The following is a 26,879-nucleotide window of genomic DNA, read 5'->3' as shown; positions in this document are numbered from 1 at the left end:
GTGCAGGGAATGCAACGAAATACGAGCTATTGCGTAGAGAAGCATTTTAATGAAAGCTGGTCATAGTATGCTGATTTTAATAATTGAAGCACGACGATCACATTGTGTTTTGCATCTCAAAACATCGCTATCATGAAAAAAAAGTGAATAAGTCTACGGCTGGGTCATTTCAACCTGTTTCCGACAAAAGAACTTTCAGGATTGTTTTAGAAGTTGGTGTGATAGTCCTGAAAGGAATTTAGTGTAATTCTACACTAAGTTATTAATATAGGAACACCAGTAACAATATAACAAGACAAATCAAATCATGATGTTTTATTTTTCAAAGCAAGCATCTTGTCTTATTACTTGTGGTTGAGAATTTACATTTTCGCCACAATTGTTCTTTTTTCTTAGCAATTCAACTCAAAATTCAAATCAAAGCATGTAAAATCACTATCATTCATTGTAGGGTAACCTTTCTCAACTTGAATTTTCGGTGGTCCCAGCAGTTTTTATTTGCAAAGGCAAACTGTTCCATTGTTTAGGAGCTGCCATTGAAAATGCTTGGTCACCTCTACTGTTGAGTTTGGCTCTGGGAACATTCAGAACCATTTAATATTATGACCTCAGAGCTTTGACTGGAGAATGATTATGTAGAAGCTCAGTTAAATAAGAAGGTGCCAAGTCATTTAAAAAACTTAAAAACAAACTTAAACAAAAATCAAAAATAGTGATCCTGAAGACTGTATTGACTGTATTGTGAAAGCCTACTATCAACAATATCAATTTAAGCTAAATGATCAATATAGGAACGACAGTAACAATGAGAGGAACAAAACCAATCAGATCATATTGTTTTATTTTTCAAAGCAAGCATTTCATGTGATTGTGAATTGACATTTTCACCACAAATGTCCTTTTCAAATCAAACCAATTCAAATCAAAGCATGTAAAATCATTATTATTCACTGTAGAGTAATCTTTCTCAACTTGAATTTGAAACATCTGCTTTTATTTTGCATGATGACTCATAAGATTTTCGGTGCACAATGTCACAGCACTGAGAGCAGAATTACAGCATCTCTTATCATCAGCAACATCTTTTTTTGATCCTGACATCTCATTGTGAGTAAGGCTTGGGGCCTCTCAGCAGGTCACTACTGGTCAGTATGGAACTAGATCGGGTCCCTCCGTCTCCCTGCTTCCTTGGGCTCCCCATGAGGGCTTCCATGGGGCTGGGAGGTCTGCGGATGGCCCTGTCTCCATAGCTCAGTAAGGTGCTGGAGGCAGAGGGATTGGACGATTGAGCTGGAACGGTAGCTGGAGCTGGAGCTGGAGGACTCTGAGGATCCAGCTTTACGATGGGTTTGGAGGGGAGCGGAGTGAAGGAGACAGAAGGAGCACCACCCGGCTTAGAGCCGCTGCCACTGAGAGCTGAAAACCCGCCATCACCTGAGCCGGACATCTCCGTTTTTGGCTTGCTGCTTTGCTCACCATCAGGGCCTTCCTGGAAATAAAAAAATGCCACATCCCACATGAAGGACAAATGAAAACCTTAGACAGCCTGTGAAGAAGATTCATGGTGGCCGTTATCTTTTCCACATAAGAGCAAACTTACAGTCTTTTTCTTTTTGTCAGCTTCACTAACTGATGAGCCTGAATCCTGAAATCCCACAAAAGGACCAATGAGATTCACTCATTTCAACATCACTCGAGCCATAATCTGATGATATTAACATTTTACAAGTATTTACCTTTTCCTTCTTCTTCTTGTCCTTCTTGTCCTTTTTATTTTCCTTGTCGCTATCAGATGAACACGAGCTTGAGTCCTGCTCAAATACAAAGCACGCAACACTCCAGTTATCTATGTTTTTGTGAGACAAAAAGAAGCACAGATATATTTCACATTCATCGCACCCCACATTACCTTCTTTTTGTCCTTCTTTTTCTTCTTCTTCTTGTCCTTTTTCTTCTTCTTTTTCTTCTTCTTGTCATCACTAGAAGAGTCGCTGGAGGAGTCAGAAGAATCCTGGACAGAAAGAGAAATAAAGATAATACACATTCATTCTTAAAGTCGTTTGACCTTTTTGCAGACATCTTTGGTTTTCCAGAAACCTTTTTGAAGCTTTCCGGCTGATTACGTTTATAATCAACCAAAAGAATGGCATGGAAAAAAAGGATCAGACATTCTCACCTTCTTCTTCTTTTTCTTCTTCTTCTTATCTTTCTTCTTCTTCTTCTTTTTCTGAAGTATGAAAACACATGCACTTGTGATGAATTTTGCAGCTGCTCACCTCTGCAAACTTTGTACACTTGGGTGAGGACATTGTGTGTGTGTGTGTGTGTGTGTGTGTGTGTGTGTGTGTGTGTGTGTGTGTGTGTGTGTGATCTCACCTTATCGTCATCACTATCAGAAGAAGAGGAGGATGAGGAAGAAGAGGAGCTATCATCAGAGGAGCTGGACTTCTGGAAATTATTTAATTCAATTAATCTCTTTTTATTTCATTTTTAATCCGTCCATTTTAAGAATTCTTGCATCTGCTTTACCTTCTTCTTCTTCTTTTTCTTCTTCTTCTTTTTCTTCTTCTTCTTGTCATCATCGCTGTCAGAGGAGGAAGAAGAGCTGGCATCCTGTAGAGAGAGAACTACGCAAACCTTATTCGCCTTCTTCACCTTCTTCTTTTTTTTCTTCTTCTTCTTGTCATCCTCGCTGTCTGAGGAGGAGCTATCAGACGATGAAGACGAGGAGCTGGAGGAGTCCTGTGGATCAAATCAAGTCTCAGTTCAGCTGCTTGGAAACAGACTTAAACTACATTTTCTGTCCACCACTAATTAAATTTGCATGTTTTTTTTTTTATTCGCATGATGCAAAGTTAACACAAACATGGATGTGAAACTCTTTGTTGACCTTTTTCTTCTCCTTCTTCTTTTTCTTTTTCTTCTTCTTGTCTTTTTTGTCATCATCGCTGTCTGAAGAAGAGCCAGCATCCTGTTGCAAAACACGAAAAAGTTTGTTTCATAATATCAATGTGAGTCTTGATGTATGACTCAGGAACGTGCTGCATCGGCGCATGGTAACACAGCCTGATTACCTTCTCCTTCTTCTTCTTTTTCTTCATCTTCTTCTCCTTGTCCTTCTCCTTCCCTCCTTCTCCCTCATCGTCGCTCAGGTTGCCGTCAGGGGATGCCTTTGCTCCTCCTGCTGGACAGAAAACAACATTACACCCGAAACAACAGCCTGTAACTTGACCTGTGAGCGAGAGCAGAGCACGTACCAGCCAGCGCAGAGGACAGATTGCCTTCTTCTGTCGCTTTAGGCTCTTTTTTCTTTGCCTGTCACAATAACAGAAGTCAATGATTGCCTGTGCGTTTGTGCAAATACAGACATGGTGGCACGCGTGCAAGATGTGCGAGGACCTCACCTTGTCAGCACCTTCCTTTTTGTCTCCATCTGCACTGGGTCCTGCTTTCTCACCATCTGCAGAGAAGAAGCCCAGCAACACTGCCTCAAACTCATGGACAGCTTTGGCTGCAGTGGCATTTGTGTATTTGTTCTGATTTCCACTTGCGGTTCTGGTTATTCTGTCTTTTTCAGCCACTAATCAGTCACACTCACCCGCTGCTGAGAGAGCAGTGGAACTGCTGACCTCACTCTGCTCACCATCCTGTAAAAAAAAGCACATGTACACGGTCAAGCTCAGGCTTGCTGTTTACACCGCGCACTGAAACAATGCGGAGATGTGAGCGAGCGCGCAACAAAGACACATTCGCTCGTTGATGGACGGTAAACAGATCTGAGCGTACGGACCCATTTGTTGTCCGTGCAGTGGAAGGCGATTTGAATACGGCTGATAAAATATGAGGTGAGGTGTTAAGCCAGTGCGGCAACTGTGTGTGTTTTTCACAGCATTCCCGAAAACAGGCCCCGACAGCTGCAGAGCCTACAGTTAACAACTCAGAAGGTGTGTACTGTTGGGGAATCTGGTGCACAAAGTTCATGTATTCCTCATACTTAAGCAAGGTAGCAAAAACTTGGCCTCCTGTGTACCAAAAAACTATAAGCCTTTAAGAAGAATCAGTTTGCCATTGTTCCAGCAATGGGGGAGGAGTTGCTCAGTCAGCCACACAAGCCGTGTATTACAGACCATGTCACTGGCAAGAAGCAAATGTAATTGTTCATGAGGCTCCACGTTGCTTTACCTTTTTCTTGTCCTTCTTCTTCTTCTTCTTCTTGTCCTTTTTCTTCTTTTTCTTGTCGTCCTCGCTGTCAGAAGAGGATGATGAAGAGGAGGAGCTCTCTGAGGAAGAGGAGCTGGAGTCCTGCGAAGGAACGGAAAGCGGTTGACGTATCAAACTTCGATCGCTTGCGTTTGCGCAGAGGCGGAGCAGACGGATCAGAGAGTATTCGCAATATCGTAACTTCATCATATCAAAGAGACAACTTTTTTTAAAATCAAAATTGTACCTTCTTCTTCTTCTTCTTCTTCTTCTTCTTCTTCTTCTTCTTCTTCTTCTTCTTCTTTTTCTTCTTCTTTTCATCCTCGCTGTCGGAGGAAGAACTGTCAGATGAGGATGAGGATGAATCCTGTGACGGAGGAAGTACAGCAGACACTCCACATGAATAAAACATCTGTGATATTCAGTGACATAAAGGATCAAAGAGTGATTCAGATATGGATGTTTCATCTTTTTCCTTCAAATGTATGATTAAATGACAAGTGCTGGTCCAATAAACAGTTATTGCTGTATTATGTATTATGGGGAATTTCTACATACCTTCTTCTTCTTCTTCTTCTTTTTCTTGTCCTTCTTCTTCTTCTTCTCTTTTTTCTTGTCACCCTCGTCATCCGATGAGTTGAATCCCTGAGGAATGAAGAGGAAACAAAACAACAACCCTAGAATGTGTCATGACTCCTGTTTGTGTTTGTCTTTGTATTTGGTTTTTGGGTTCTTGTTTATGATTTACATCTTGGTATCATGTCTTGTGTTGTGTTTTTTCCTTGTCTTGTGTGTCATGTGTTTGATTTTTCCATGCCCTCATGTGTCCTTTAGGTTTCTCTCATGTTCTCCCCTCTGGCTCCCTCTGTCTGTTGTCTTGTTCCCTCCTGGTCTGCTCCTCTGTGCTCCTCCCCCTCATTATCTCACCTGGCTTCCTTCCTCCTCTCTCCTCACCTGTGCCTCGTCATGTCATTAGTGTCTGTGTATTTAGTCTCTGTGTTTCCCCTCACTCTTTGTCTGGTCATTGTATTCTGTCTTATGTTCTCTGTCTGATCCTTGCTCCTGATTCTTGCTCATGATCCTGTTTGGTAGGTTTTGGATTTATTTTGTATTTTGTTCTGTTTGATTTTGTACTTTGACATTGATTTGAACTTTGTATTTTTTTTGCTTTGCTACTTTGACTTGTTCTTAGTTGCTACTTTTTTTCCGCTTTTGATTTTTGTATTCAGCTTTAATTAAAGCTCGCCATTTGTTTATCCCCATCTTTGCCTCCCGTGTCTACTGCGTTTGGGTCCACCTTTTCCCTTTTTCCCCCAACCTGACAGAATGACAAGCTCAACATCTTCGTTATTCAAATGGGCGCTTGCTTGAGTCCTCTCTGACATGGCTCACCTTCAGACCCTCGTCAAGCTGCTGCTCCGTTTGGCCGTCGGGACCTGGGAACATTTAGGGCATTACAATGTAAAGAACTTGTCTGATTGATGGAAAAGAAAAAAAAAATAGCGACATGCATTATAAGCTGAGAAGTGGCTCTGTGATCTAGTAGTTTTGCGCGATTCCGTCAACCCTATTCACACAAACCAGCCACCTCAGCTCAAGTCAAGTCAAAGAAATCCAAATCTGGGTGATGAGGCTTTCAGGAGCTGCGGGCAAGATGAAAAGCAACTCCTTACAAAGAACGTTAGAAAGCTCGCAGAACGAATTCTCTTGTAAAGGAGAGAATGCACAGAGCGTCGACATGCATTAACTCTGCGAGGCTTAATATCAACAGCCATCCAAAAACATCTCGAAACAGTTTCACAGCTCATATGAGATAAGCTGCGTTTCACTTACCAGCCAGAGAGATGATGGAACTGTCATAGACATATTCTTTCAGCGCACCCTTTTTATCCTTTGTATCCTTTTTCTCCTTCTCCTTCTTCTTCTTCTTTTTCTTGTCATCCTGCAAGACATTTTCAGAGAGTTTAACACGCGTATTCCTGAGCATGAAGCCTGTTTGCAAAGTGAGCTGGGATAATATAAAAAAAAGATCAAATGTCTAATATCAGCGTTGGGTGTCACCTGTGTAGTCATACATCAAGAATTTTTTGTTTACACAAGAGTACGATAAGACACACCCACACCTACCGTGGACATGCAGCCAAAACCAACACATCATCACTCATTATATGCATGGTACCAGGTCACTGGTTGAAATCCCCCGGCTCCCCCCAGCTACGTGTTGCAAGATACTGAGCCCCACATTGCTCCTGATGAGCAGTTGGCGCCATGGATGGCAGGGCATGTGATGGCATGTGTGTGTGAACGGGTGAATCTGAGCAGTGTCGTAAAGCGCTCTGAGTGGTCAGTAAACTGGAAAAGCGCCACAGAAATGCAAGTCCATTAACCAGTTACTGAATGTTGGAGCCATTTTTGCCTTTACGGTATTATTATTGCTTCATTTTCTGATGCATGTAAAGTACATCTCCCTATTACCTGGATCTAATGAGCCTATCATTAAAGTCTCTCCCTGCTGCCCTTTAATATGCACACGTTTAGCGACACAGCATTTATAGTGTGTGGGTGTGGTCCCATTCCAAACAAAGCTCCACAGGTCAAACAGTGACTTTATTGCAATGACCTGTTGTGTTGGATAAAGCAGGAGTTTCACACACTGTTACTGGGTGTGTCCCTGCCCTGTCAGATACACTGCCAGCCCTCAGATCCAGGACATCAGGGCCTCTACCTAGAGCGCAGCACCAAATGCATTCCACTGGTGTTCACAAATACTTCTTCCTCACTTGTGAGGAACTTTTCGCTCTTGTGATCTTTTTAGCTGATCAGCAGTGAACTAGTGGGCGTCAGACATTTGTGGAATGCAAAAATTCAGCTTTGTTTCTGTGACAACACTTCAGCTACACCTGATTGCCATTAACTCACTGATTATTAGCAAGCATGTTATTTTGCATATTGGCTTGTTAGTAGTTATTATAAAGAACATATCAATGCCGTATTCTGCACAACTACATTCTATAAGCTATCAGTGCACAGTAAGGGGATGTAACTGAAGTACTTTAGTTAGGTAAGTAATTTATACTTCCACTACTTTTGGAGCCAAATAATGTACTTTTTACTCCACTGTATTAATTTGATAACTGTAATTCCTCATTACCTTGCAGATTACATGCTGTATCAGAGCTAAAGTAGCACATTTTTACTTTTTACTTTGCTTTTCTTTAATTATCCACGACTAAGAGGTAATGTTTTCACTCATGCAGGTTATAGTTGGTTGGTTGGTTGGGTGGTCAGCAGGATTACACAAAAATGCTGAAGGGATTTTTTTTTTTTTACAAAAGGATGGAGGATGGCTCTCAGCCCAAAATAGACCCCAATAACTTTTTGTGTGGATCTGGATAAAGAAGACAGATCCATGAAGGTGTTCTGGACATTTTTGATATATTTCTCTGTAATCAGAGAGAGAAAAAAATGATTCTGTAAATCCTTTGACTTAGTAACATTTTGGCAGTGTATGACTCTTCAGCACTTTTTGCTGCACTGCAAGTCCACAACTAAGACTTTTCCCTCAATAAGCTCCCAATTACTACTGTAAAACTAGGACTTTTCACACTAGACATTCTTAAATCCAGGCTCTCCTTAACCTGGGGCTTAGAACGCAATTGCTTCTTAGCTTTTAGTCCTGGCTTATGAGCAATGGGAGAAGCCTAAGGATAGCTATGGGCTAAGCTAAATATCAACCTGGTCTAGGAATATTCAGTGGTTGTAGAAAATGACAGATTGAGACAGTAATAAGGGCTTTATGGTGACAAAATGCGACTAATACACATTCTTATTAGCAAGTAGTTAATATGAAGTGTCACAGTTTGTGTCTTTTGTCCTGAAACCTCGCAAGAGTCTGAGATGTCACCCTTCCTGCACCACCTGATTTTCTTCCCACACACACAGGAAATGAGCAAGACAACAGGCCATCATGTGACCGATAGCTGCTTAAAGCTAAAGGTCACTGAACTAAACTGAAAAGTTACATATTTGTGTGTGTGTGTGTGTGTGCGTGCGTGTGTGTGTGTGTGTGTGACTGTCTTGCTGGCTTTGACAATATCCTCACCTTAGGCTGGGACATAGTCGGAAGGGGCTGTCAATCCCCTGTGAGCTGATGATGTGGGCTGATTGTTTGTGATTGTGGCCAAGGACTTAATTTAGCAATGCTGCAGGACAGATTTCTGACGGATTTACATAAACAAAACGGTTCTACTACAGTGTACCTTAAAGGAGCGCCCGTCTCTAACCCAAAGTACACTGAGAGCTGTGCATCAAGTCCTTGCAAAATGGTAGATGCAAAGACCACATCTTCCCCCTGATGAGTCAGTCTCAGGCAGGTGGGGCTCTGTGGTCCCGAAAGGTGTGTGATGACAGCAGCCGGTGTGTGTGACATGTTAGAGCAAGACAGGAGTTGTATGGAAGCAATGTTCTGGGAACCTTGAGCAGAGCCTGTGACACGACTTACCTCGCTGTCACTGTCTGAAGAGCTGCTGGAGGAGGAGGAAGAGGAGGAGGAGGAGGAGGATGACGAGGAGGAGGAGGAGGAGGATGAGGAGGAAGATGAGCTGGAATCCTGTTGAGAAAGAATTGAAATTAGTTATGGCTCAACTCTGTTTACACCGTGAGCAGGTTTATTTATACCCTCCATTGTCGGTGAAAGTGATAAATGAGAGGCCTGCTGGAATGAGTCAGTACGAGCACAGTGGAGCGAGGCTTTGTTCGAGCTGCTTGGAGATTGCAGGGATGAAGGGAGCGGCTCCTCAAGCAACGCGGCGTCACACAAAGGCGAGCAACAAGCACCGTTTCCACGCAAAAACCACACACGCCTATTCCAGCTATGCCTTGAGCAAGAGTGACAGTTGATGTGCACTATAAACAAATGAATACCATTCCTAGCTCTCTCCTGCCTGACTGGTTGTTGCTGAGTGAAGCCCTCGCTGTGCATCCTCACCCTCCACAAGTGGTGAATATAAGGTTTTATGAGGTACGTACTTTCTTCTTCTTCTTCTTCTTCGTCAGCTTCTTCTTCTTCTTCTTCTTCTTGTCTTTCTTGCCTATACCCTCGTCCTCGCTGTCCGAGGAGGACAGAGAGCTGTCACAGGAGTACGGCTCCTGGCGGCAGACAAAGAGAGGAGGCAGAGATTACCTATCTTTGGAATCCAGTCAGTTAGTTCAATGCATTTGGAGATGTGTTGAACGTGCAACATTGTTCCATTAGTCTCTTGAAATTACAAGCAATCAGTAATAGAGACATCAAGTTTCTTAAATAATACGCCATGCATCTTTTATTCAAGTGTTTTCTGTGTGTTACTTTTAAACATGTCTCCGGCTCACCTGTTCAGGTTTACTCTTGTCTCCCTCCACCAGCTCTACAGGCCCTGCCGCCACTTCAAGGGGCTGCAAGCCGCCAGTGCCAGCCACAGCACCTGCTCCGCCTGGAGCTACACAGTGCAGGGCCACAGGGTTAGAGATGTCTGGCACACACAATTATACGATTGCTCTGATCTCTTCTTTTCATCATTATTTAGAATCCTAAAACATCAGCTGACGAGCTGCCAGTATATACAAATTTTACAGAAGATCAGCTGTTGTAGCTGTTTGTGTCACAACAAATGAAGGAATTGTGTGGCCACACCTCTTCACTGTGCCACTTCCTCAAATGGATAACCAGGTCAAAATGAGTTTAAAAAAAAAAAATCACACATAAAGTGCCATATAAATGAACTAAGGCTTGCAAATTAATAATCTTTTGGTGCCCTTTGGCCATAAATCCAGCAAATTGCCTTACTATCACAACAATTCAAAACAGTGCCACACCCTTAATAGTGTCAGGAAGAAAGACAAATGCTTTGTTTCGTGCAAAAAAAAAAAGAACCTATATAAGTCACGAAAACACGCCTGTAAAACTGTAATTAATGGATCATCTGCTTCTTCCTGAAAGGACTGTTGTCTGCTGATTAAATAAAGAGCCTTTGAATCAAACCCTCACTAATCCAAATATGAACTAAGCAGACTGCTGAACAAATCACATTGAAAAAAAGAGCAAACCTTTGAGGAGGGTGGACTCCATGTCCAGGCTTCTCCTCTGTCCAGCGACCCGAGTCTCCTCTGACAGACTCACCTGTGCACCCTTTTGACAGGGTGTAGGTGTGTGCGTGAGAGAGGGAGAGTGTGGAGCTAGAGAGTTTTATGGGTGTGGAAACTCGTGAAGTGTGAAGTTGGCAACAATCACAGAGACTTCCCTTCACACTTTCAAAATTAAATCTACTTTAAAAGACTATATTGGCTATTACTGATCGTGCATCCATCATGTGTTCGATGAGTCAACCTCATACTTCATTTAGTTCCTTATTACACAATGAATTGAAATGGTTGATCAAGTTTATTTATCTGTTGTTACACAATTTGTTTTATTTTGTAAGCAACAACATTGATACACTGTCTGGCTCTCATCTGACTCCTGGGCAACCCAGCATGAGTGTCTGTTTGGCCTGTACCAACAGGTAATGCCTGTTTTACTGCCTGCAGTGACAGGATATAGTAGACAATTTGCAAGGTCTGTGTGAGCTGGTCTTCTATACAGAACAAGTTGATAACAATACCAGAAATTATCATTTTATGATAATGTAATGTATGCAATGTAATAAGGAGGTCATATGAGGTGAGGGTAGATAGCCACAACTGGAAGAAATAAAATACATAACACATCACAATTTATGTAATAAAGTTAACTTTCCCTGGCACAAGCTATTTTTGGCATATTCTTAACAAAGAAAAAGTACTGGGGACAAAACTGGTCATTTCAAAAAGTGGTGAGGGCTTGTCCTCAGCGTCCCCACTGCAAGTGAAACCTAATGCTGCAATACCCCAGGGGAACAAACGTGTTAGCTCTTAAAGGGGCATTGTGTAGGAGAAATTCAAACTCAGGATTTTAATATTTACAATATTAATGAGGTGGTAATTCAAACCAGGAACTAATCATTTCCTCATGACAGAATAAACAGCGGTTCTCAGAGGGAAATAAGGTACCCGGACCACTGTTTGACACTAGAAAGGTGGCAGTATGAAATTGTGTTGTCCTTTAAGAGCAAATTTTTTCTTCTTTTCGTCTTCTTTTTTTTCTGTTTATTCAGTCATGAATACTAGAAACAAAATAACTGACAAGTACCACGAACAGACCATAATCAATTGGTCAAAACTACGTACAGTGAGATCAAAATGCATACGTAGGCCACAGAAACATGAAGAAACCCATGGCCACACAGAGCAAGCCTCGAAATCATTAAAAAAAAAAACACAGCCTTAGTAAAAGTTTTTTGAAGTGTTTGTCACTGATTTAAATCATCTAATGCTATTGTGTCGCCTCCCAGAGGAAAGTCAGAGTTAAAACCACAGGGTAGTACGCTACAAGTCAAACTTTGTATGTTATGTTCCTGTGCTGCTTCCGTAGTTTAACAGTAAAGTTCGACCGGAGAGTCATTGCCATCGTACTTCCGGAAATTGAATTTGATTCTCAAAATAAAAGTAAAGATATTGTCATTTGAATGAAAAAGAAAAAAAACAAACAAACAACAATAAAATATAGTATTGACTACTCAAATAACTCTTTTGACGTGCAAGAGAGAAATACAAGATCTTATAAAGCCAACAAAGTTGATACAAGATGATACGATGAGTTTAATTTGAAATTCACAAGGGCAACCTCATCTCTTCAACAGTGTGGTTCGCTAGCTAACTTGACCGCTGTGTATCACACACTAGAGAAGTAGTTGTGGAGGAGCACAATACTTTTCTTTACATTTGTCTGCGTTAAAAGAGCGAGCCTGGCGCTTTAGTTTGACTCAAAATGCACAACAAGTAGCTAACTTTAGCTAGCATTAGCACCGCGGAACGACTGCTAGCCTTTTGAACTGCCTGTCACAGGTCTCATCGCTCCGCTGTTATGGACCTTTGCCGAACGATATTTGTGTTTTGGGATTATAAAAGGTCATTTCTTTGTCAGTCGCTAGCTATGGGAGCGAAGGGAAGCTATGACAACTAGCCAGATGTGGGTCAGGTCACCCTTAAACGGCTGAAGACCGGTTGTCGCCATGCCGAGGGAAACCACGTCCCAGCCGCTGACAGTGGCTGTGCTGGCGGCGCTGTGGGTCAGTCTGGGTCGGTGCGATGTGTCCGAGTCTCTGCGGCCAGTGTGTGACAATGGAAAGGTAACTATAATACCCGTTACTCGTTGTGGTATGCGTGTCACCGGAGTTAATGGATACAACCTATGTTCAGTTATGTTAGACCTGTGTGTGTGTGTGTGTGTGTGTGTGTGTGTGTGTGTGTGTGTGTGTGTGTGCGTGTGTGTGTGCGTGCGTATGAAAGCTCTATTTAGGTAGAGACCTGCCAACGGATGCTGTTTATTTGAACTGTCCAGTGTCTCCCTGGCCAGAGTCCACTCAGGTAACTATGGATGCAACAGACATCATCATCATCATCATCTGCATCATCATCAACACATTGATCTCCCAGGCCTCACTGGCGCTGGTGGGTGGGGTGTGCCACAATACACTGGGTGGCAGGAAGCACACGAAACAATCATGGGAAAAGCCAGTTTTGTGTAGAAGCCAGCACATCTGGCACTGCCAGAAAAATAAGCTGTGTAAATAAGTGTAAATAAGCTCTTGGCTTGTTCAGGTTTGCTCGATCAGCTGTTTAACCAGTGCTCAACTGTCTCCCTTATCCGCAGATACTTCCTAGTATCGACACAGTGTATGATCCTGAGGTGAGTAAACGCTCTGCCAGGAACTTTATGTCGCTGTTCTCCCCAACCTTTGACCCTCAAACACTGACGCAGCAAATGACCTCAACATCAAAGCACAATGGGATAACACACAGCAGTGCATCCAATTTTAGCACGTTGAACATTGATGCATGAAATGAGCCATACAGCTATGCCCTGTTCCCAACAATGTTTGCTGATGTATTATAACATATCAGTTGCAGCCTGAGATTGAGTTAACTGAGACTTCTTCCTTATACGTCTGCAAAGACACAACAGCTGCTAACTTAGTGTTTGTCTTTGGTGATTCAGACTGGGCGTTTACGCAGTACCCAGCTATGGCTGATTAAAATCTAATATGACCTGATTTCTTTTCGCTGCAGCCAGCTGGGCAGATCTGCATGGATAGATCTATTTCCTACACCCATACCATTCCCAACAGGTAAGGCTGTTAAGACAGGAATATGATAATTATGCTCTAAAGAGGTCACTAGATTGTCCCTAACCATGACTTATGGGACATTGGCCCCTCCAGTCACAAAACAAACAGCAGTGTCTTTATTGTCATACATTCTGGGTTTCTCTTCTTTATAACTGCAATACTGCAATAAAGCTATCAAGAAAATTACTTTTGTCATGTTTAAAAGGGACGTTCAGGACATTTGAATGTGTGTCTGTGTTTGTGTGTGTTGCAGTGGAGCATACAGACCAGTAAGGGCAGAGAGTGGCGAGTACTTGTACTGTCCTCCTCAACGGTGGCTAAATAACTTGCATGTAAGTCGTAACATTAAGTATGGTGCTGCCTCAGTCTTCACTGTCACAACAACTTAATCACTTTATCTGCCTGGACGTCATGTCACACCAATAGGAAACCAAAAACAAAAATGAACTAATAATAACATCTTCTATCTTCAGCTGTTCTGTGAAAGGTAGAACTTCACAATGTTTGATGTGGCAGCATAGCAAAGAGTCATTTTCCTCAAGATGCCATAGTTCTGAGCAACGGGGTTAACCAACGCATGGGGTAGTTTGTTGGTCATAGATAGACATGCATCAGACTATGGACACTATCAATGTATTGTTTGTAGTTGACGAAGTCTGCCAATACTCACATTCTACTTGTTTGGGCTTATTTTGTTGATTATCAGAGATTTAATGGAAGAACTGCACGTCAGAATGGACTTTGGATCCCTCCTGGATCAACACAATACTTCTCAGTTGTTTTTTTCCATGACTTAAGGACACCAGACATTTCCCTTAAGGGATCTTTGACAGTTGAAAATCCTAACATATAACACAAGAATACATTGCTATAAGCTCTTAGTTACTGGGTGTCATCCATTTTTGGGGAGGAATTGAACGGTGTGATTGATAGTCACATGTGTATGTCTGTCTGTGTGTATATATTCCAGCATGCAGCCACTGTTCTGCTCTACCATCCCTGTGCTCCACTCCACGAGCGTCTGCTTCTGTCTGGCCTGGCACGTTCCTGCCTGCTGGACTACATCATTACACCACATCTGCAGCTCAGTAACCACACGGTGAGACAAACCCTTTATCTTTCTTCTCTGACCCGCAAAAGGCAGCATGCCGTAGTAGAGTTGGAATTATTCCGTTAGCTTTTAAGGCTGTGTTCTGTTCACTTTGTTGAACTATATTGAAATTTAACTGAAGATCGAAGTTATTCACAAATAGACTTATTTGGTATTGACTGGGCTAGACCAGGCTTATCAGGTGTCCGTAAATAGTAAACTACACGTATCTGAAAGGTCCAGTGTCAAGGGATGAGTGACATCTAGTGGTGAGGTTGCGTATGTAAAACAAATTTACATCCTTCATCTCACCCTTCTCTATGACAAATGCTAAAAGTGCTCTCTCTCTCTCTCTCTCTCTCTCTCTCTCTCTCTCTCTCTCTCTCTCTCTCTCTCTCTCTCTCTCACTCTCACAACAATTCTTAGGCCTTTAGACGTGTAACTTTAGGCATAGCTCTGGAAAGTTGCTATTTGAACTGGCACTGTTGAGCTGAAATATAACCAATGATCTTTTCTTGTCAAAATTAAAGAATAGGACAACAGTTGTTCTGCTTTTGTCTACATAAATCCTCTGAGTGTGTGAAGATCATGTAGTTGGAGTTTTGAATCAAACTGAAGATACATATGTGAACTCTCTCTGTGGCTGTTATCCTCTCGGTTCTTGTTCTGGTTCTGTTGTGTAAGTTTCTTTAATCTTGATGCACCCCTTGTTGTGAGTGCTTATCAATGATTTAAAAACTCAACACTCATTTTCATGTTTTCCTCATCTCTCTCTCCCCCCCCCATGGTTCTGTTTTATTTTAAGTTTGACTGTGCTGAACCGATTCTGTCTGAAACAAAGGCCAGTCCTAGTGTTTTAACCAAGCTTGTGAAACCCTCGGCATTAGCTCCACTAATTATTTTTCCAACAGCAGCATCACAGGTTTAGACATTACAAATACCTAGATTTGAAGAGTCTCGTAGTTTATTAAATGAAAATGTGAGTATCAGCCAGGGGAATACAGGGAGTGAGTGCATGTTTTGCTCTGTGTTCAGCCAATAGCCTTGGTGTCCTGGGGACGCACCTTGGAGCTGTCCACTGTGGCCTCCTCAGACGTCTGTGATTGGCTGGAGACCACAACATCCTCAACAAATAAGTTTGATGCTGTGAGCCAGAGCAGGAAGTACAACCTGCTTTTAACGTGGTCAGCTGAGCAGCCAGAGGAACTCTCGGCAAAAATGAAGGTACGTAGACTTGAATTACATGGTGTCAGTGTCCTGCAATATAAATCAGCAAAGAAGATTCATTTAGTAGTGTTGCAGGTGTCTAAGTAACTGTTACTGTAAATCCCCAGGGGTCTGTGAGGCGATGCTGTGAGCAGACCATCTCTTCTCTGCTGAGTGAAGAGATGGAGTCCAACATGAAGAAGGAAGGCTTGGAACCGATTAAAGGCAAAAGCAGGCAGATAAGAGCTGCGCTAAGAGAAAAACGGGACAAAGTTGAGGATGTGAACGAGAACAAAGGCACATTAACAAATGCTTCCACCATAACCACTCCCAGCAGGACAGATGATGCCCAGAGTAACAACAGCATACCTGGACCAGAAGACAGGAGTCTCTCAGATCCTCCTGGCCCAAGGGAAAATCCCTCCCAGTCTCACATTCAGAATAGAAATCAGGACCAAACAACTCCCTTGGGATTAAATATGTCTGAGACAAAACCGAACCCCTCACCCGGGTTAGATGTTGCAGTTAGTGTGAGCAGTGAACATGACCTCACTGCCATTACGGAGGTCCTCAACTCCCAAGATGATGGTACAGACTCTGTTCAACCCCCCATGGAAGAGAGAGACTCCAAAGATAAACACTATGATAAAGACCACACAGCAGATGGCATGATGAAGGATAATGAAGTAGTAGATGTTAAAGAGAGAGAGCTTGAACACAAGCAAACATTCAGTGACACACACTCTCACAAAGGTGAAAAGACCGCTTTTGATTCTGTTTCAAAATCCCAATCGGAGTCTTCGCCCCAGCCAGCCAGTTACCTGCCCAGCAGCCATGACTGTGATGGCTGCAAAGAAGGCGAGCGCTGTGAATGCAACAAGGACTCAGGAGCCGAGGCCCAAGCCTCTGCTGTTAATAGTGGGTTGCCAAGGACCCCCAGGACAGACGAGGCGGTGTGGGCAGCAGCTGCACTGGGCTTCCTGCTGGTTCTCCTGACCCTGTCAGTGCTTCACACACGCCTGTATCGCCACTGGAGGACCACGCCCAGTCTTTACTGGCACGACCCGCAGATGGACTATGACAGCGTGGCAGGTAGAGGACCACACAGCATCCAATTCGCACTAGGGCAGCTACCAAGGATTTCATTATTGATTAATCTGTGGATTATTGACTCAATTAGTTGATTATTTATTTAGTGTTTAGTAAAAAAAAAAAAAAAAAAAAAAAAAGCTCATCACAATTTACCAGGGCCAAGGTGATGTCTTGAAATTGCGTCTTTGGTCAACAACAACAGTCCAAAACCCAAAGAAAATGATGCATATCCTTACATTTAAGAAGTTGAAACCAACAAATGTTGATAGCTGGCGACACTTTTTTATTCGATTGACTAATCAATTGATCAATTGATCATTGTAGCCTTAATCACTATCTTCTCAGGTGGAAGTTAAAAGTTGCCAATTGTTTATATTCTTAAGAAGATATTGAGAATTCATATTTTGTGTGTGTGTGTATTTTTGTGTGACCATGTCTTGTAGATGTGATCCGCAGGAGGCTACGAATTGCGAAGAGGAGGCGGAAAAGGGGCCGAAGACAGGAGTGCGTTCTTCTGCCAAGCTCCTCCAGCTCAGACGAACATCCGTAGAAAAAAAAACCATCATCTCCAAGAAATCTCACTGCATGTCGAGGATGTGGGGATCGGTCAAACAAATTAGATGTTGGTTGTGCTAAATGGATACAACTCATTATCATGGCAGCGTTTGGGACCACCTTGTCAAGAAAGGCCGAGCAGAGGAAGGCAGAAATACACCCGAAGTGACTTTTAATAGCAACAGCCTGAACACAAAGGCAAATGATTTCTTAACAGATACGTACGAACACTGCGGCAGACTATCAGTCGTCCCAAGGAAAGTTACAAAAGAAGCCAGTGTGTTTTGATGCAACCCTTGTAAGTCATGTGGTTCCGAATCAGCGCTTTGACCCCTCAAAACATCCCTGTTAATATTACATGAACGAGTCCAAAGAGAAGCCCTCGGGTTGGATTTTATGACCTGCAGATTTCACACGACTTCTTCCAGTGTGTCATCATACTTTCCGACAGTGTATACCCCTCATTTTCCTCACTCCATGTATGACGTCTCCAGTTCTGGTCTACATTTCTACCCCGGGATTGTTTTTATTGCATTTCATTCTGTTTTTTTCTCTGTAGTTTTATAGTAGAGCTGTGTTGCTCCCCACCTGTGAAGGTTTAGCATGTGAATATGTAAGTTGCTGTTCTAAGCAACGCTGTGTGCGGTACATGTTGTCATCCAACGGTACGTGCGTGAATAGTTGTTGATAGACATTAGAGAAGTATTCACAGACACAATAAATTCCTTGAAAGAGGTGTTGATGGTGTCGACCGCTGACTTAAAGCCTGAGGCTGATATTAATACTGGAGTGGATAACATACAGCCTTTTCTTTTTTAACATACGCACTTTTTATATGGATCCCCTAAATGTGTTGTTTTAAAGAATTGTGACAATGTTATGAGCTGTGCAGGACATTTTGCAACAGACAAGTAAACTGACCAGTGCTCAGTGTAACCTCCACTTTATCAGGCTACCTTTGACTCAAGCTTGAGAGGGAAACATGAAACTAGCTTTTACAACCACTTGCACAGTAAAAATGACGCTTTATTTGTTTTAAAGACACATTTAATATTCATCCCTCATATTGCAACTATATACATATTTGTTAATGGATGTAAAAGCTACCACAAGCTGCAGCCACAAGGTTTTCTTAAGTTAAGTGAGGACTTAGTGTAGAACCAGCTCAACAAAGCAAAATAATTATTTATCTTATAGGTTAGGAGTTCAAAATATATTGCCACATTCTAGGTAATCTGCGAACTTCACATTTAGGCAAAGGCAGCAATATAAGTCAATGGCATCAAATAATTCAAACCTTTAGTTCAAGTATCTGAAGTTTTCAGTGTTTATAACATCACTGCTTTTGTTTTTCAGTCATGTGACAAGACTGTAATACCTCCAGCTGTTATTCACCTTTAACCAGAATCAACTAAATATGAGCTATTCTTGTAGTAGCATTTGGCCCTTGGTGGCGAAAGGTTTGGGCGCTCAGTCCCACCCATTAAAGAGACGCATCCATACAGTAAGGAGACACTCGATGAGGACACAGCCCCATTTTGTTTTAACATTTTATTACAAATGTACAGCTTATGAGTTTCCATTACCATTGACCTTTTTAAGTCATTGTTTTTCTCTACTTTATACAGTTTGTAACGTCTTCTGTTAAAAGATAACTCTCCCGTCACCCATCTCCCAAAGTGTAGAGCTGTGAAGAAACACAGGGACAGCAACAGTTCAGGCCACAGTGCACTGCCAATGGCTGACTATCAGAAGTGTGTGTGTGTGTGTGTGTGTCTGTATTTCACTGGCTGCAAATTGAACGTTTGTACTTGTAGAAGGCTTGGTCCGACTTGTAAGTTGAGGGGCGTGTGTTGGATGTTGGAGAGTATGTGCTGAATGATGACGGTGTAGAAAGTGTGTTGGACATGAATCAACGGGAAGCGTTCAACATTCATACTAGAGGCACCCTACGTAGTGTCTACTAACTCGGGGAAGGACCGGTCCATGTGCACGTTAGACCCTCCTCCACCCATTTTGAGATGACTGTAGTGCTAAGCCGAAGTGCGCTTCAGAGCTTTCCCATCACCCGATCCTGTATCAACCGCTGCATCTTGCACCTTATGTACTTGAACTAAGACCTTTGGGAGAGCGCAGCACATAATGTAGATCCTACTCCACCCAGCTGGTGTTTGAAAATAGTGCAACTTAGACCACACTGTTGAGTAATCGCCTACATCAAACTGTTCGCCTCCTGTGGATTCTGGTAGGATCGTAAATATGTACAATATAACTACATTAAGGGGTAATACCACAGAGTGACCGTACTCACAAGACTTAAAACATCTACAAGTACATTGGTGTCAAGACCGGAGAGCTGAATAAAGATTTGGTGAACAGATCCCGTAGCCTGAAGCCCACTTGGGCCAACAAATAGACATAAATATCCTGCAGACATAACCCTAACATTTAGCTTAATATAAAATATAGCATGAAAATATATGTTCATATATATGGCTCTAGTCTAAAACTTGGGCAATCATGATTGAAGGGACAAGGCCCCGTGCGTGCGTGAGTGTGTGAGTGTGTGTGGAAGTATTGCTGTTGTTCCAGTACATCACTGTAACTCAGCCAATCAAGCACGAGATGATGATGATGAAGCTGTCCGAAGGCCTTCGATAGCGAAACAACGATACATTTCATGAGTCTCCTGGACACAGATCTGTTTTGACAGGGAACAGAGCAAACAAACCTCCGACCTCCCCGACAGAGAGACTGACGAACACTGACAATCCGAGACCCCGAGTGACGGTTAAGGGGGTGACAGTGAAAAACAAAACATGAATAAAGCGGACAGAAGAGTGCTGAAGGTGGTCGAGCGTTAGTCCCTCAAAGTGTTTGGGGCTAATTAAGGTCTAAATGTTTCTTGCTAAAAGGCAGCAATTCAAGACAACAAACAACAAGAAAAAAAAAAAGACTGAGATGCAACTGCCGTGTGAAGGATGAGGTCAAAGTTTCAGGCAATTAATTTAATGTGCAGAGGCTTTCTGATTATAGAAGAGACCAATGTTAAGTTCAAGCCACAAACACTGTGAGAAACCAGCCACAGAGTCGTTGAAGGAGGGTTAGAGGTGAACCTAAACTAGAAGAGGACGGTCCTCATGGCAGCTAGGAAAGACTTCTTAGGTCCTATCTGCATTCCTTTTCTTACAGATACAACCACATTTGTTCGGCACAGTACAACAAGCTTTATACCTACAGTAGGCTAAGTGCGCTATCTTTTTTGAAAAAAAAAAATCAAAAAAGAAATATCTTTGTTCCCAATGCTGTCTCCCAACTGGCAGAGTGCAGAGACAGTGAGCTAGAAGTGACAACTTCTGTGGCCCAGATCAGCAGGCCGTGACAGAGAATCAAACAGAGCGTGGGCCTGATTGTGCTTGCCAGACAGTCCAAAAAGTGAAAATAATACATGGCAAACTACATCAAGCACACTTGAGGTGTGTAACTGCATTTCAAATGAGACGATTTTCTCAACTGAAATGACGCGATGAGCGTCTCTCACGATTTTTACTGTCCAGGTTGATCTGGTGCTTTCCACAGGACTACTTAAAGCTTAACTGCAACATATCAGTATGTGTGTCAACTTAAATGCGACCTAACCATTTTGTTAACATGCATTCAAATAATGCGCCCAGGGAGCAGACGTCCACCAGGTAAGTAACATACTGCTTTAAAGCAAAAATGGGTGGGGAGGGGGGGCGGTTTAATCCTTATACACAAACATGAATATGGGACTGATTCTGAGATGATTTCACTGGCTCTGTCAAATGAGGCAATTTGTACGATAAAAATCAAGCCCAAAAAGACAGCAGAGGATACACAAAAAGAGAGTTTTGATCCAGGTCCTGTCATAATGCACAAAGGGGCCATTCTGACAGAAAATTCTGACCAAAAACACAATCTCGCCCTAAATCCGCTCCCCTTTGGCAACTGTTCAACCACTTGGCCACAGGACATATTACAACATGAAAAAAAAAGAAAAAAGAAAAACAACTCAAGTGTCACCCAAAAAAAGGAGTGCTTGAGAAATGCTCAGGACCATTTCACAGGTTATTTCTTTTATGTGTGCATGTTGACTTAAATCCCAGTAAGAGTTCGAGCACATACTCACCACCTGTCTCCCTATTCAACTAAATGAGAATCATATTTGAGACAATAAAATAATCATACATAAACAGTTAAATCAAGATGACAGTCAGTAAAAATATCAATACAAAAAAAAACAATAGGCATGATAAACAACATCAATATATCACAATTATTCCAGTGTAAGTGTTTGTTTTGTCAGTAATTGTTGTCCTCAGAGGTGCAGACCACACCAACCTGCGTATTCAAAAGAAAAAAAAGAAAAAGAAGAGAGAGGAAAGAAACTGAAAACATGCCAGATCATGCTGTGTACCGCCAACAACAGGGGGGGGGGGTGACGGGTTGGAGAAAAGCTGACGCCCCCTGCGAATGCTATTCAAATAGGAGGCAGCTGAGAGCCTGAGTGAGGCTGGGTGTGGAGCGGTGGTGGAGCTGGATGGGGCCCCAGGGGGCGTCCTGCTCTGCACTGCCAGCTCACCCTGTCTGGGATGGGGTTAGGGGGCAGAGGAGCACGGCCGAAGAGGAAAGGAGAGGGGAAATGTCCTGACTCCTCACAGGATGGAGGGACGGAGATGGTGTGGAGGAGGTCGTGGTTGGTCTTAACTACTCCCCTCTCTCGCAGCTCACACTTCCTCTCTCCCTGGTTCAGGTTGACTGGGGGGGGGGAGGGAGGGATGACGAGTGACAGGCGAGAATAAATAAAGCCGGTAACATCTCAGGGATCCAGTTTGCTGTACATCGCCACCATTTGTAATTCACGTATGCTCATCACAGTTTAAGCGGTTTATTATACACATCTGATTCCCACAGTTTATTTAGGTTGCAGCAGGCTGTAGTTTCTATCCACCCGTCTTTCCCTACTTTCCCTTCCACACTTGTGGAATTTTCTTCTTTTTTCTGTCCTCTGTAGTGTTTCTACTTAACAATCGATATGCTTTGCTTCCTTTTCCATGCATAATCCAAACTTTGCCTTTCTTCATTGCAGCCAGGATTCTCTCGATCACTCCCCATCCCTCATCCTCCCATCTGTAGTGTTATCGTATTTCTCCTCTCTTCTTTCCTCTCCCAGAAGCCCCTCCTATCCCTGTTAGCCTTCCCATGCATTAATCCGTTCTCTCTCCCTCTTCCCTCTCCGTCCATCCATGCATTTGTTGGGTCACTGTTTCTTCTCACGAGTGGTGATGGTGACCAGCTGCTTAGCAGCCTTGGCGATGTCGTAGGCGCATTGGATGACCTGCTGAGTGAGGAGCTGGTAGTCCACTGCAGGGGCTCCGGGCTCCGAGGGCGCTGCCTTACGGCACTCCACCTGCAGCCGCGAGGCACTGGAAGCCAACAGGCGGAGGGAGCAGTGGACTGCATCCAATGCTGGGCGCTATGGAGAAATGAAGGGAATCAAAGCTGAACACATGGTGGAGGATATAAACAGATCAAAGTAGAAAAAGAAAGCAACACCCAGACGAAGAAGGAGAAAAAGAGAGACGCAACAGGGGAAATTAAACATGTGCAGGTGACTTACTTTAGGGAAGAGTGAGGCCATCTCAGTGACAGCAGAGTGGATCTTCTCAGAACATGGAACAAAGCTAAAGGGGAGACAAATGATGATATTGTTAGAGCTGCAAAAGTTTAATTAATCATCAACTACGTTGATGATGGATTAATAAATTCATTTATCCAAGTGAAAATTTGCCTAATTGTAAGGATTTGCTGATTTTGCTCAAGAGTTTGGGAGTTTTGGTTTATTGTTTGGACAAAATGTGTGTACAATTTTCTCATTGCTACTTGATTTGAGGTATGGCAACAGCACATGGCCAAATACACAGAGAAGGGCTTGTATACCCAGCAACTTTAGTTAGTTTATGATTATGATTACATTTGCTGATTCACTTAAGGACTGTGGTGTGTGGCTTTCTCCTGTAGCATGGCATGGAATGGAAGTTTCAAAAGCCAAATTGCCAAAGCATGAGTATAATAGCAACAGTATGGACACTGAAAAATATGCTACATTATGACAGGCAACTTCACACCCCCACCCAAATGATCCCAAGCGAATGTAATCCTAATCATAACCTATCTTAACAAATAGCTGGTTTGACTGTAGTACTACATGTGATTTGTCCAAGAGGTGTTTCCATACATGCTGTCCAAGACGACTGATGTGCTTGCACATGTACTACTCAGGTCAGGTAGTGAATCCATCTCAATAGTAACCATTGTCTGACTCTGAGCAGCACTGCAACATTAATAGCTGTGTTCACCTGGAGCAGCTGTTCATAAGGCTGTGTAAATTTTACAACATTTTTGACTGGCACTAGATGTTCCTGTGATTTCTCAGTGGTTCATCCAATTAAGAAGAATCATATGTCACCAAGAATATAATTAGTAGTCTTAATCTGAAGACTGAAGACCACAGTGATTTTATCCATCTCTGGGTCATTTCACACCTACCTGTCGTGTTTAAACTCCTGAGCGGCCCTGAGCAGCTCCTGGATGTTCTTGGTCACCTGCTCAGTTTTCAGTATGACGTCCTCTGTGCAGGGCAGGGTTGGGTCAGGCTCCCCCGCCTCCCCACCTCCTCCCTCCTCAGACTCCCCGCGGCCTTCCTCCTCGCTGCTGCGGCCCATGCTGACAAGAGAAACACATAAATACACTTCAATTAACACCTTGGACTGAAGTAGGGAGCTGCCTGTCACACAGGACATTTATCAGTCCAGGGCTTTAGCATCTCAACACTGTTAAGTGTTCAAAATCTTACGAGACTGCCTGTTTGCCCTGGATTTCTCATTAACAACTGTTAGTAAAGATCATTAACCCCAATTTCAGCATCTTCCCAAGTTTACACAACTGCATGGTAGGTACCATGCACTACAGGTATACATTAAAACATGCTCATTTGACTGTACAGTGATTTGCAGAAGGTCTGACCTTAGCGAGAGGTCGTATGTTTGTGTGTTGTCGTAGTCACTGTCAGTGCCACTTCCGTGCTTCTCTGGTTTAGGGACCTGGGGAGGGAAACACAGCAATTTCGTGGTCTATCAGTGCAATTATCACCCACCTTACCAAAAGTTCAAAGCTGCCATGCACAATGGATACATCCTCCCACCAAGTTCAAGCATTTGTTCCCAGTGAATGTCAGGATTTTAACAAAGAAGTCAGCAAAGTGGCATAGATTTTAAAAAAAGAGGCTTTCACATCAGCAGTTTTGAATCTTTTGAAGGACTATGAATGTGGTTCAGCTTCACTGAAAAATGCAAATCACTTGGGGATGTTTGTATTTGCAGCCAAATTCTGAGTAGAGGAAAGACTCGTTTCTGTTTTAAACATTTGTACTGTGGACCTTTCTAACAGGATCATGAGAGGTTTACTGTAATAAAAACTAAGGATTAGGGTCAATATTCTAAGCCACTGTAGCATTTGAGAGTGATTTTGACAAAACATTGTAAGCCTATAATCTCAGCATCCTAAATGCACTGAGCACAGGAACATGAAGGTCAGAATATCAATCAAGAATCCAAAACTGCAAAAATTATGAACTTACCATGTATCTGCCCATCTCTGTCGACCCAGACAGATGCTGGCTTCCATATGGCGTTGGACCCGCTGTACTACCTTTCCTTACCTGTGAGAAGAGGGGAACACAAGGATGGAGAAAGAGAGAGAGAGAAATGGAAGTAAAGTAATAGGAGGAAAAAGAGATATGCGGACCAAAGAGATGGAGAAGGAAGTGATAGATTAGCAGAAAGAGGTGGATGATGAAATAGAAGAAAAAAAGAGTGTGGGGACAGAGGGAAGAGATGATTTTTTTTTTACATAAACAGCAGAAAAACAAGATGAATGAGCCAGTGAGAGCAGCATCAGATCAACTCGGCAGCTCACCCATCATCCCATTACATGCCTCTATAAATATCTAAAGAACACTGGCAACTTAACTAGATGGTGATGAACAGCTCTACCTCACACAGGGGATCTAAACAACTACACACGTTTTACACTAATGTTGATCTCTGTTATTAGAATGCATAATAAGCAGTGGTGGTGCACAGCAGCATGTGAGCGAATCCTACATTTTTGATGAAATGGCAAACAATGCAATGACAGACAGAATGCTTACATCCAGAGGATGCGCGGCTGCACTGCAGTGAGCAAGGGACAGACAGGTGAAGAGACAGACAGACAGACAGACAGAAACAAAAACAGACATACAGGTAAATCTTTGTGTACGGAAATGGTGAGTTGGACACGACTCCATGAGGGTCTCCACAGACAGTAGTGGTGATGATGAGTGACTGTGTGTTTGCATACTGTAGCTTCATAGATGGTGCAGTAGGCTAAACGCTGCTCAGTGCTTTAACTGTTCATCTATCAAGTCAAAATCATTGTTTGGACACAGGAAATGTGTGTGCATTCATATGTGGTGTGGTCATAAATCAAACAGCAGAGAGCTATCTGGAAGGTCAAAAAGGATTGAAGATGTAAAGGTCAAAAGGTGCAGAGCAGGCTAAAGAGCAGAGAAATCAGAGGCATCGCCAGGCAACCAAACAGACAACACAATCCCTATTTTCCATCTTTCTCCTTTGTGTCACACTTATGCAAATCCCCTTTATGGTGCTGAATAAAATCATTGAATACGGTCTCATTGTTCCGACACAAAGCAGTGCCGTACTTTCACATTTTAAAGGGTATCATGCACAACTGGACCTTTCAAAGAGAAAGATTGGAAACTAAGATGCAGGGTGAGAGGAAGTCTAAGGGAAATAGAGAAGTCAGGATTGGACTACCACTCATCAGTTGGGCCAAAGAGAGCCAATCGGGGCCACCAGAAGGAAGGTGGGAAATAGAAGGGGCCGGGGGAGTTCTAACTTACGCTGGGTGTGTTGAGGGGCTGCAGGCGGGCTGCCAGGGAGTCCAGGGCTGGGGGACCATGGGCCGTGGGGCCGGGGGCCGCCCCTGGCTCGTACATTGAGAAGGCCTGGCGGTCCCTCCGGTGGGGATGGGAGTGGGGGGCAACCGAGGAGGGCACCGAAAGCCCCTGGGGGTCTGCTCCTGGCCCAAACCCACCCAGACCCCCTCCGCCTATTCCCCCTCTTATCCCACCCCCTTGCCAGTGGGCTCCTCCCCCTCCTCCTCCACCAGGCCCCCCTACCCCATGGCCAGCTGCCCCCCCAGCCTGCTGGCTCCCCCGCAGCGCGCTGTTCTCTGTCTGCATCCGCGTGATCTACAGGAGAGGAGGAAGGAAGCAAGGAGGGATAAGAGGACGGAGGTAGGGATGGGGGGAGGGACATGGGGAAGTTAAAGGGAAGGGAGGGGGTGTCAACTGAATGGTCAAAGACAAGCATCCACAAACTCAGATACAGTAATAAAAATGCTCATAC

The 26,879-nt window shown here is 43.2% G+C and overlaps 3 protein-coding genes and 1 long non-coding RNA gene across 6 annotated transcripts in view; 1 reads left to right on the top strand and 3 right to left on the bottom strand.

The window, feature by feature from the left end:
• Positions 1-824: 824 nt before the first annotated feature.
• LOC119030104 (suppressor protein SRP40-like) lies at positions 825-10,419 on the bottom strand. The gene is made up of 14 exons (XM_037117473.1): positions 10,285-10,419; positions 9,571-9,677; positions 9,229-9,348; positions 8,702-8,809; positions 6,034-6,142; positions 5,593-5,636; positions 4,759-4,845; positions 4,481-4,567; positions 2,377-2,445; positions 2,177-2,227; positions 1,910-2,011; positions 1,737-1,811; positions 1,601-1,645; positions 825-1,489 (listed from the first exon to the last, which is right to left on the bottom strand). Exons 1-14 carry the CDS (start codon positions 10,304-10,306, stop codon positions 1,103-1,105), a joined length of 1,413 nt encoding a protein of 470 aa, XP_036973368.1. The 5' UTR covers positions 10,307-10,419; the 3' UTR covers positions 825-1,102.
• LOC119030111 lies at positions 3,404-4,244 on the bottom strand. The gene is made up of 3 exons (XR_005078169.1): positions 4,183-4,244; positions 3,599-3,647; positions 3,404-3,460 (listed from the first exon to the last, which is right to left on the bottom strand). It is a non-coding gene; the product is annotated as an uncharacterized LOC119030111 (long non-coding RNA).
• A 1,442-nt stretch (positions 10,420-11,861) lies between the features above and the next one.
• On the top strand, positions 11,862-20,649 carry tp53i13 (tumor protein p53 inducible protein 13). The gene is made up of 9 exons (XM_037119148.1): positions 11,862-12,443; positions 12,604-12,681; positions 12,968-13,003; positions 13,384-13,442; positions 13,696-13,774; positions 14,413-14,541; positions 15,568-15,756; positions 15,867-16,830; positions 17,274-20,649. Exons 1-9 carry the CDS (start codon positions 12,327-12,329, stop codon positions 17,378-17,380), a joined length of 1,758 nt encoding a protein of 585 aa, XP_036975043.1. The 5' UTR covers positions 11,862-12,326; the 3' UTR covers positions 17,381-20,649.
• Positions 18,922-26,879, bottom strand: part of git1 (G protein-coupled receptor kinase interacting ArfGAP 1) — a 23,787-nt gene continuing 15,829 nt past the window's right edge. For 2 of the 3 annotated variants that reach the window (XM_037119094.1, XM_037119105.1), the window contains 5 exons: positions 25,046-25,126; positions 24,433-24,509; positions 23,956-24,132; positions 23,027-23,090; positions 18,922-22,882 (listed from right to left, as the gene is read on the bottom strand). In XM_037119094.1, the coding sequence (XP_036974989.1) occupies positions 22,667-22,882; positions 23,027-23,090; positions 23,956-24,132; positions 24,433-24,509; positions 25,046-25,126 (615 nt within the window). In that variant the 3' untranslated portion in view covers positions 18,922-22,666. Of the gene's footprint in view, positions 22,883-23,026; positions 23,091-23,955; positions 24,133-24,432; positions 24,510-25,045; positions 25,127-26,371; positions 26,723-26,879 lie in introns of all 3 variants that reach the window. The other variant, XM_037119084.1, reaches the window with a different exon arrangement.

This window comes from Acanthopagrus latus, chromosome 2 (genome assembly GCF_904848185.1).
Source record: "Acanthopagrus latus isolate v.2019 chromosome 2, fAcaLat1.1, whole genome shotgun sequence".
NCBI classification, from domain to species: Eukaryota; Metazoa; Chordata; class Actinopteri; order Spariformes; family Sparidae; genus Acanthopagrus; species Acanthopagrus latus.
Note: the sequence above shows the minus strand (reverse complement) of the source record. Positions and strands in the feature narration are given on the sequence as shown.

Bases quoted from the DNA above. Each gene is read 5' to 3' on its own strand.
- tp53i13 (XM_037119148.1), top strand. From the start codon at position 12,327: ATGCCGAGGGAAACCACGTCCCAGCCGCTGACAGTGGCTGTGCTGGCG. The intron at 12,444-12,603 runs GTAACTATAATA...TGCGTATGAAAG, and splicing joins CAGTGTGTGACAATGGAAAG to CTCTATTTAGGTAGAGACCT. The intron at 12,682-12,967 runs GTAACTATGGAT...CCTTATCCGCAG, and splicing joins CCTGGCCAGAGTCCACTCAG to ATACTTCCTAGTATCGACAC.
- LOC119030104 (XM_037117473.1), bottom strand. From the start codon at position 10,306: ATGGAGTCCACCCTCCTCAAAG. The intron at 9,678-10,284 runs GTTTGCTCTTTT...TGCACTGTGTAG, and splicing joins GGAGTCCACCCTCCTCAAAG to CTCCAGGCGGAGCAGGTGCT. The intron at 9,349-9,570 runs GTGAGCCGGAGA...GTCTGCCGCCAG, and splicing joins ACAAGAGTAAACCTGAACAG to GAGCCGTACTCCTGTGACAG.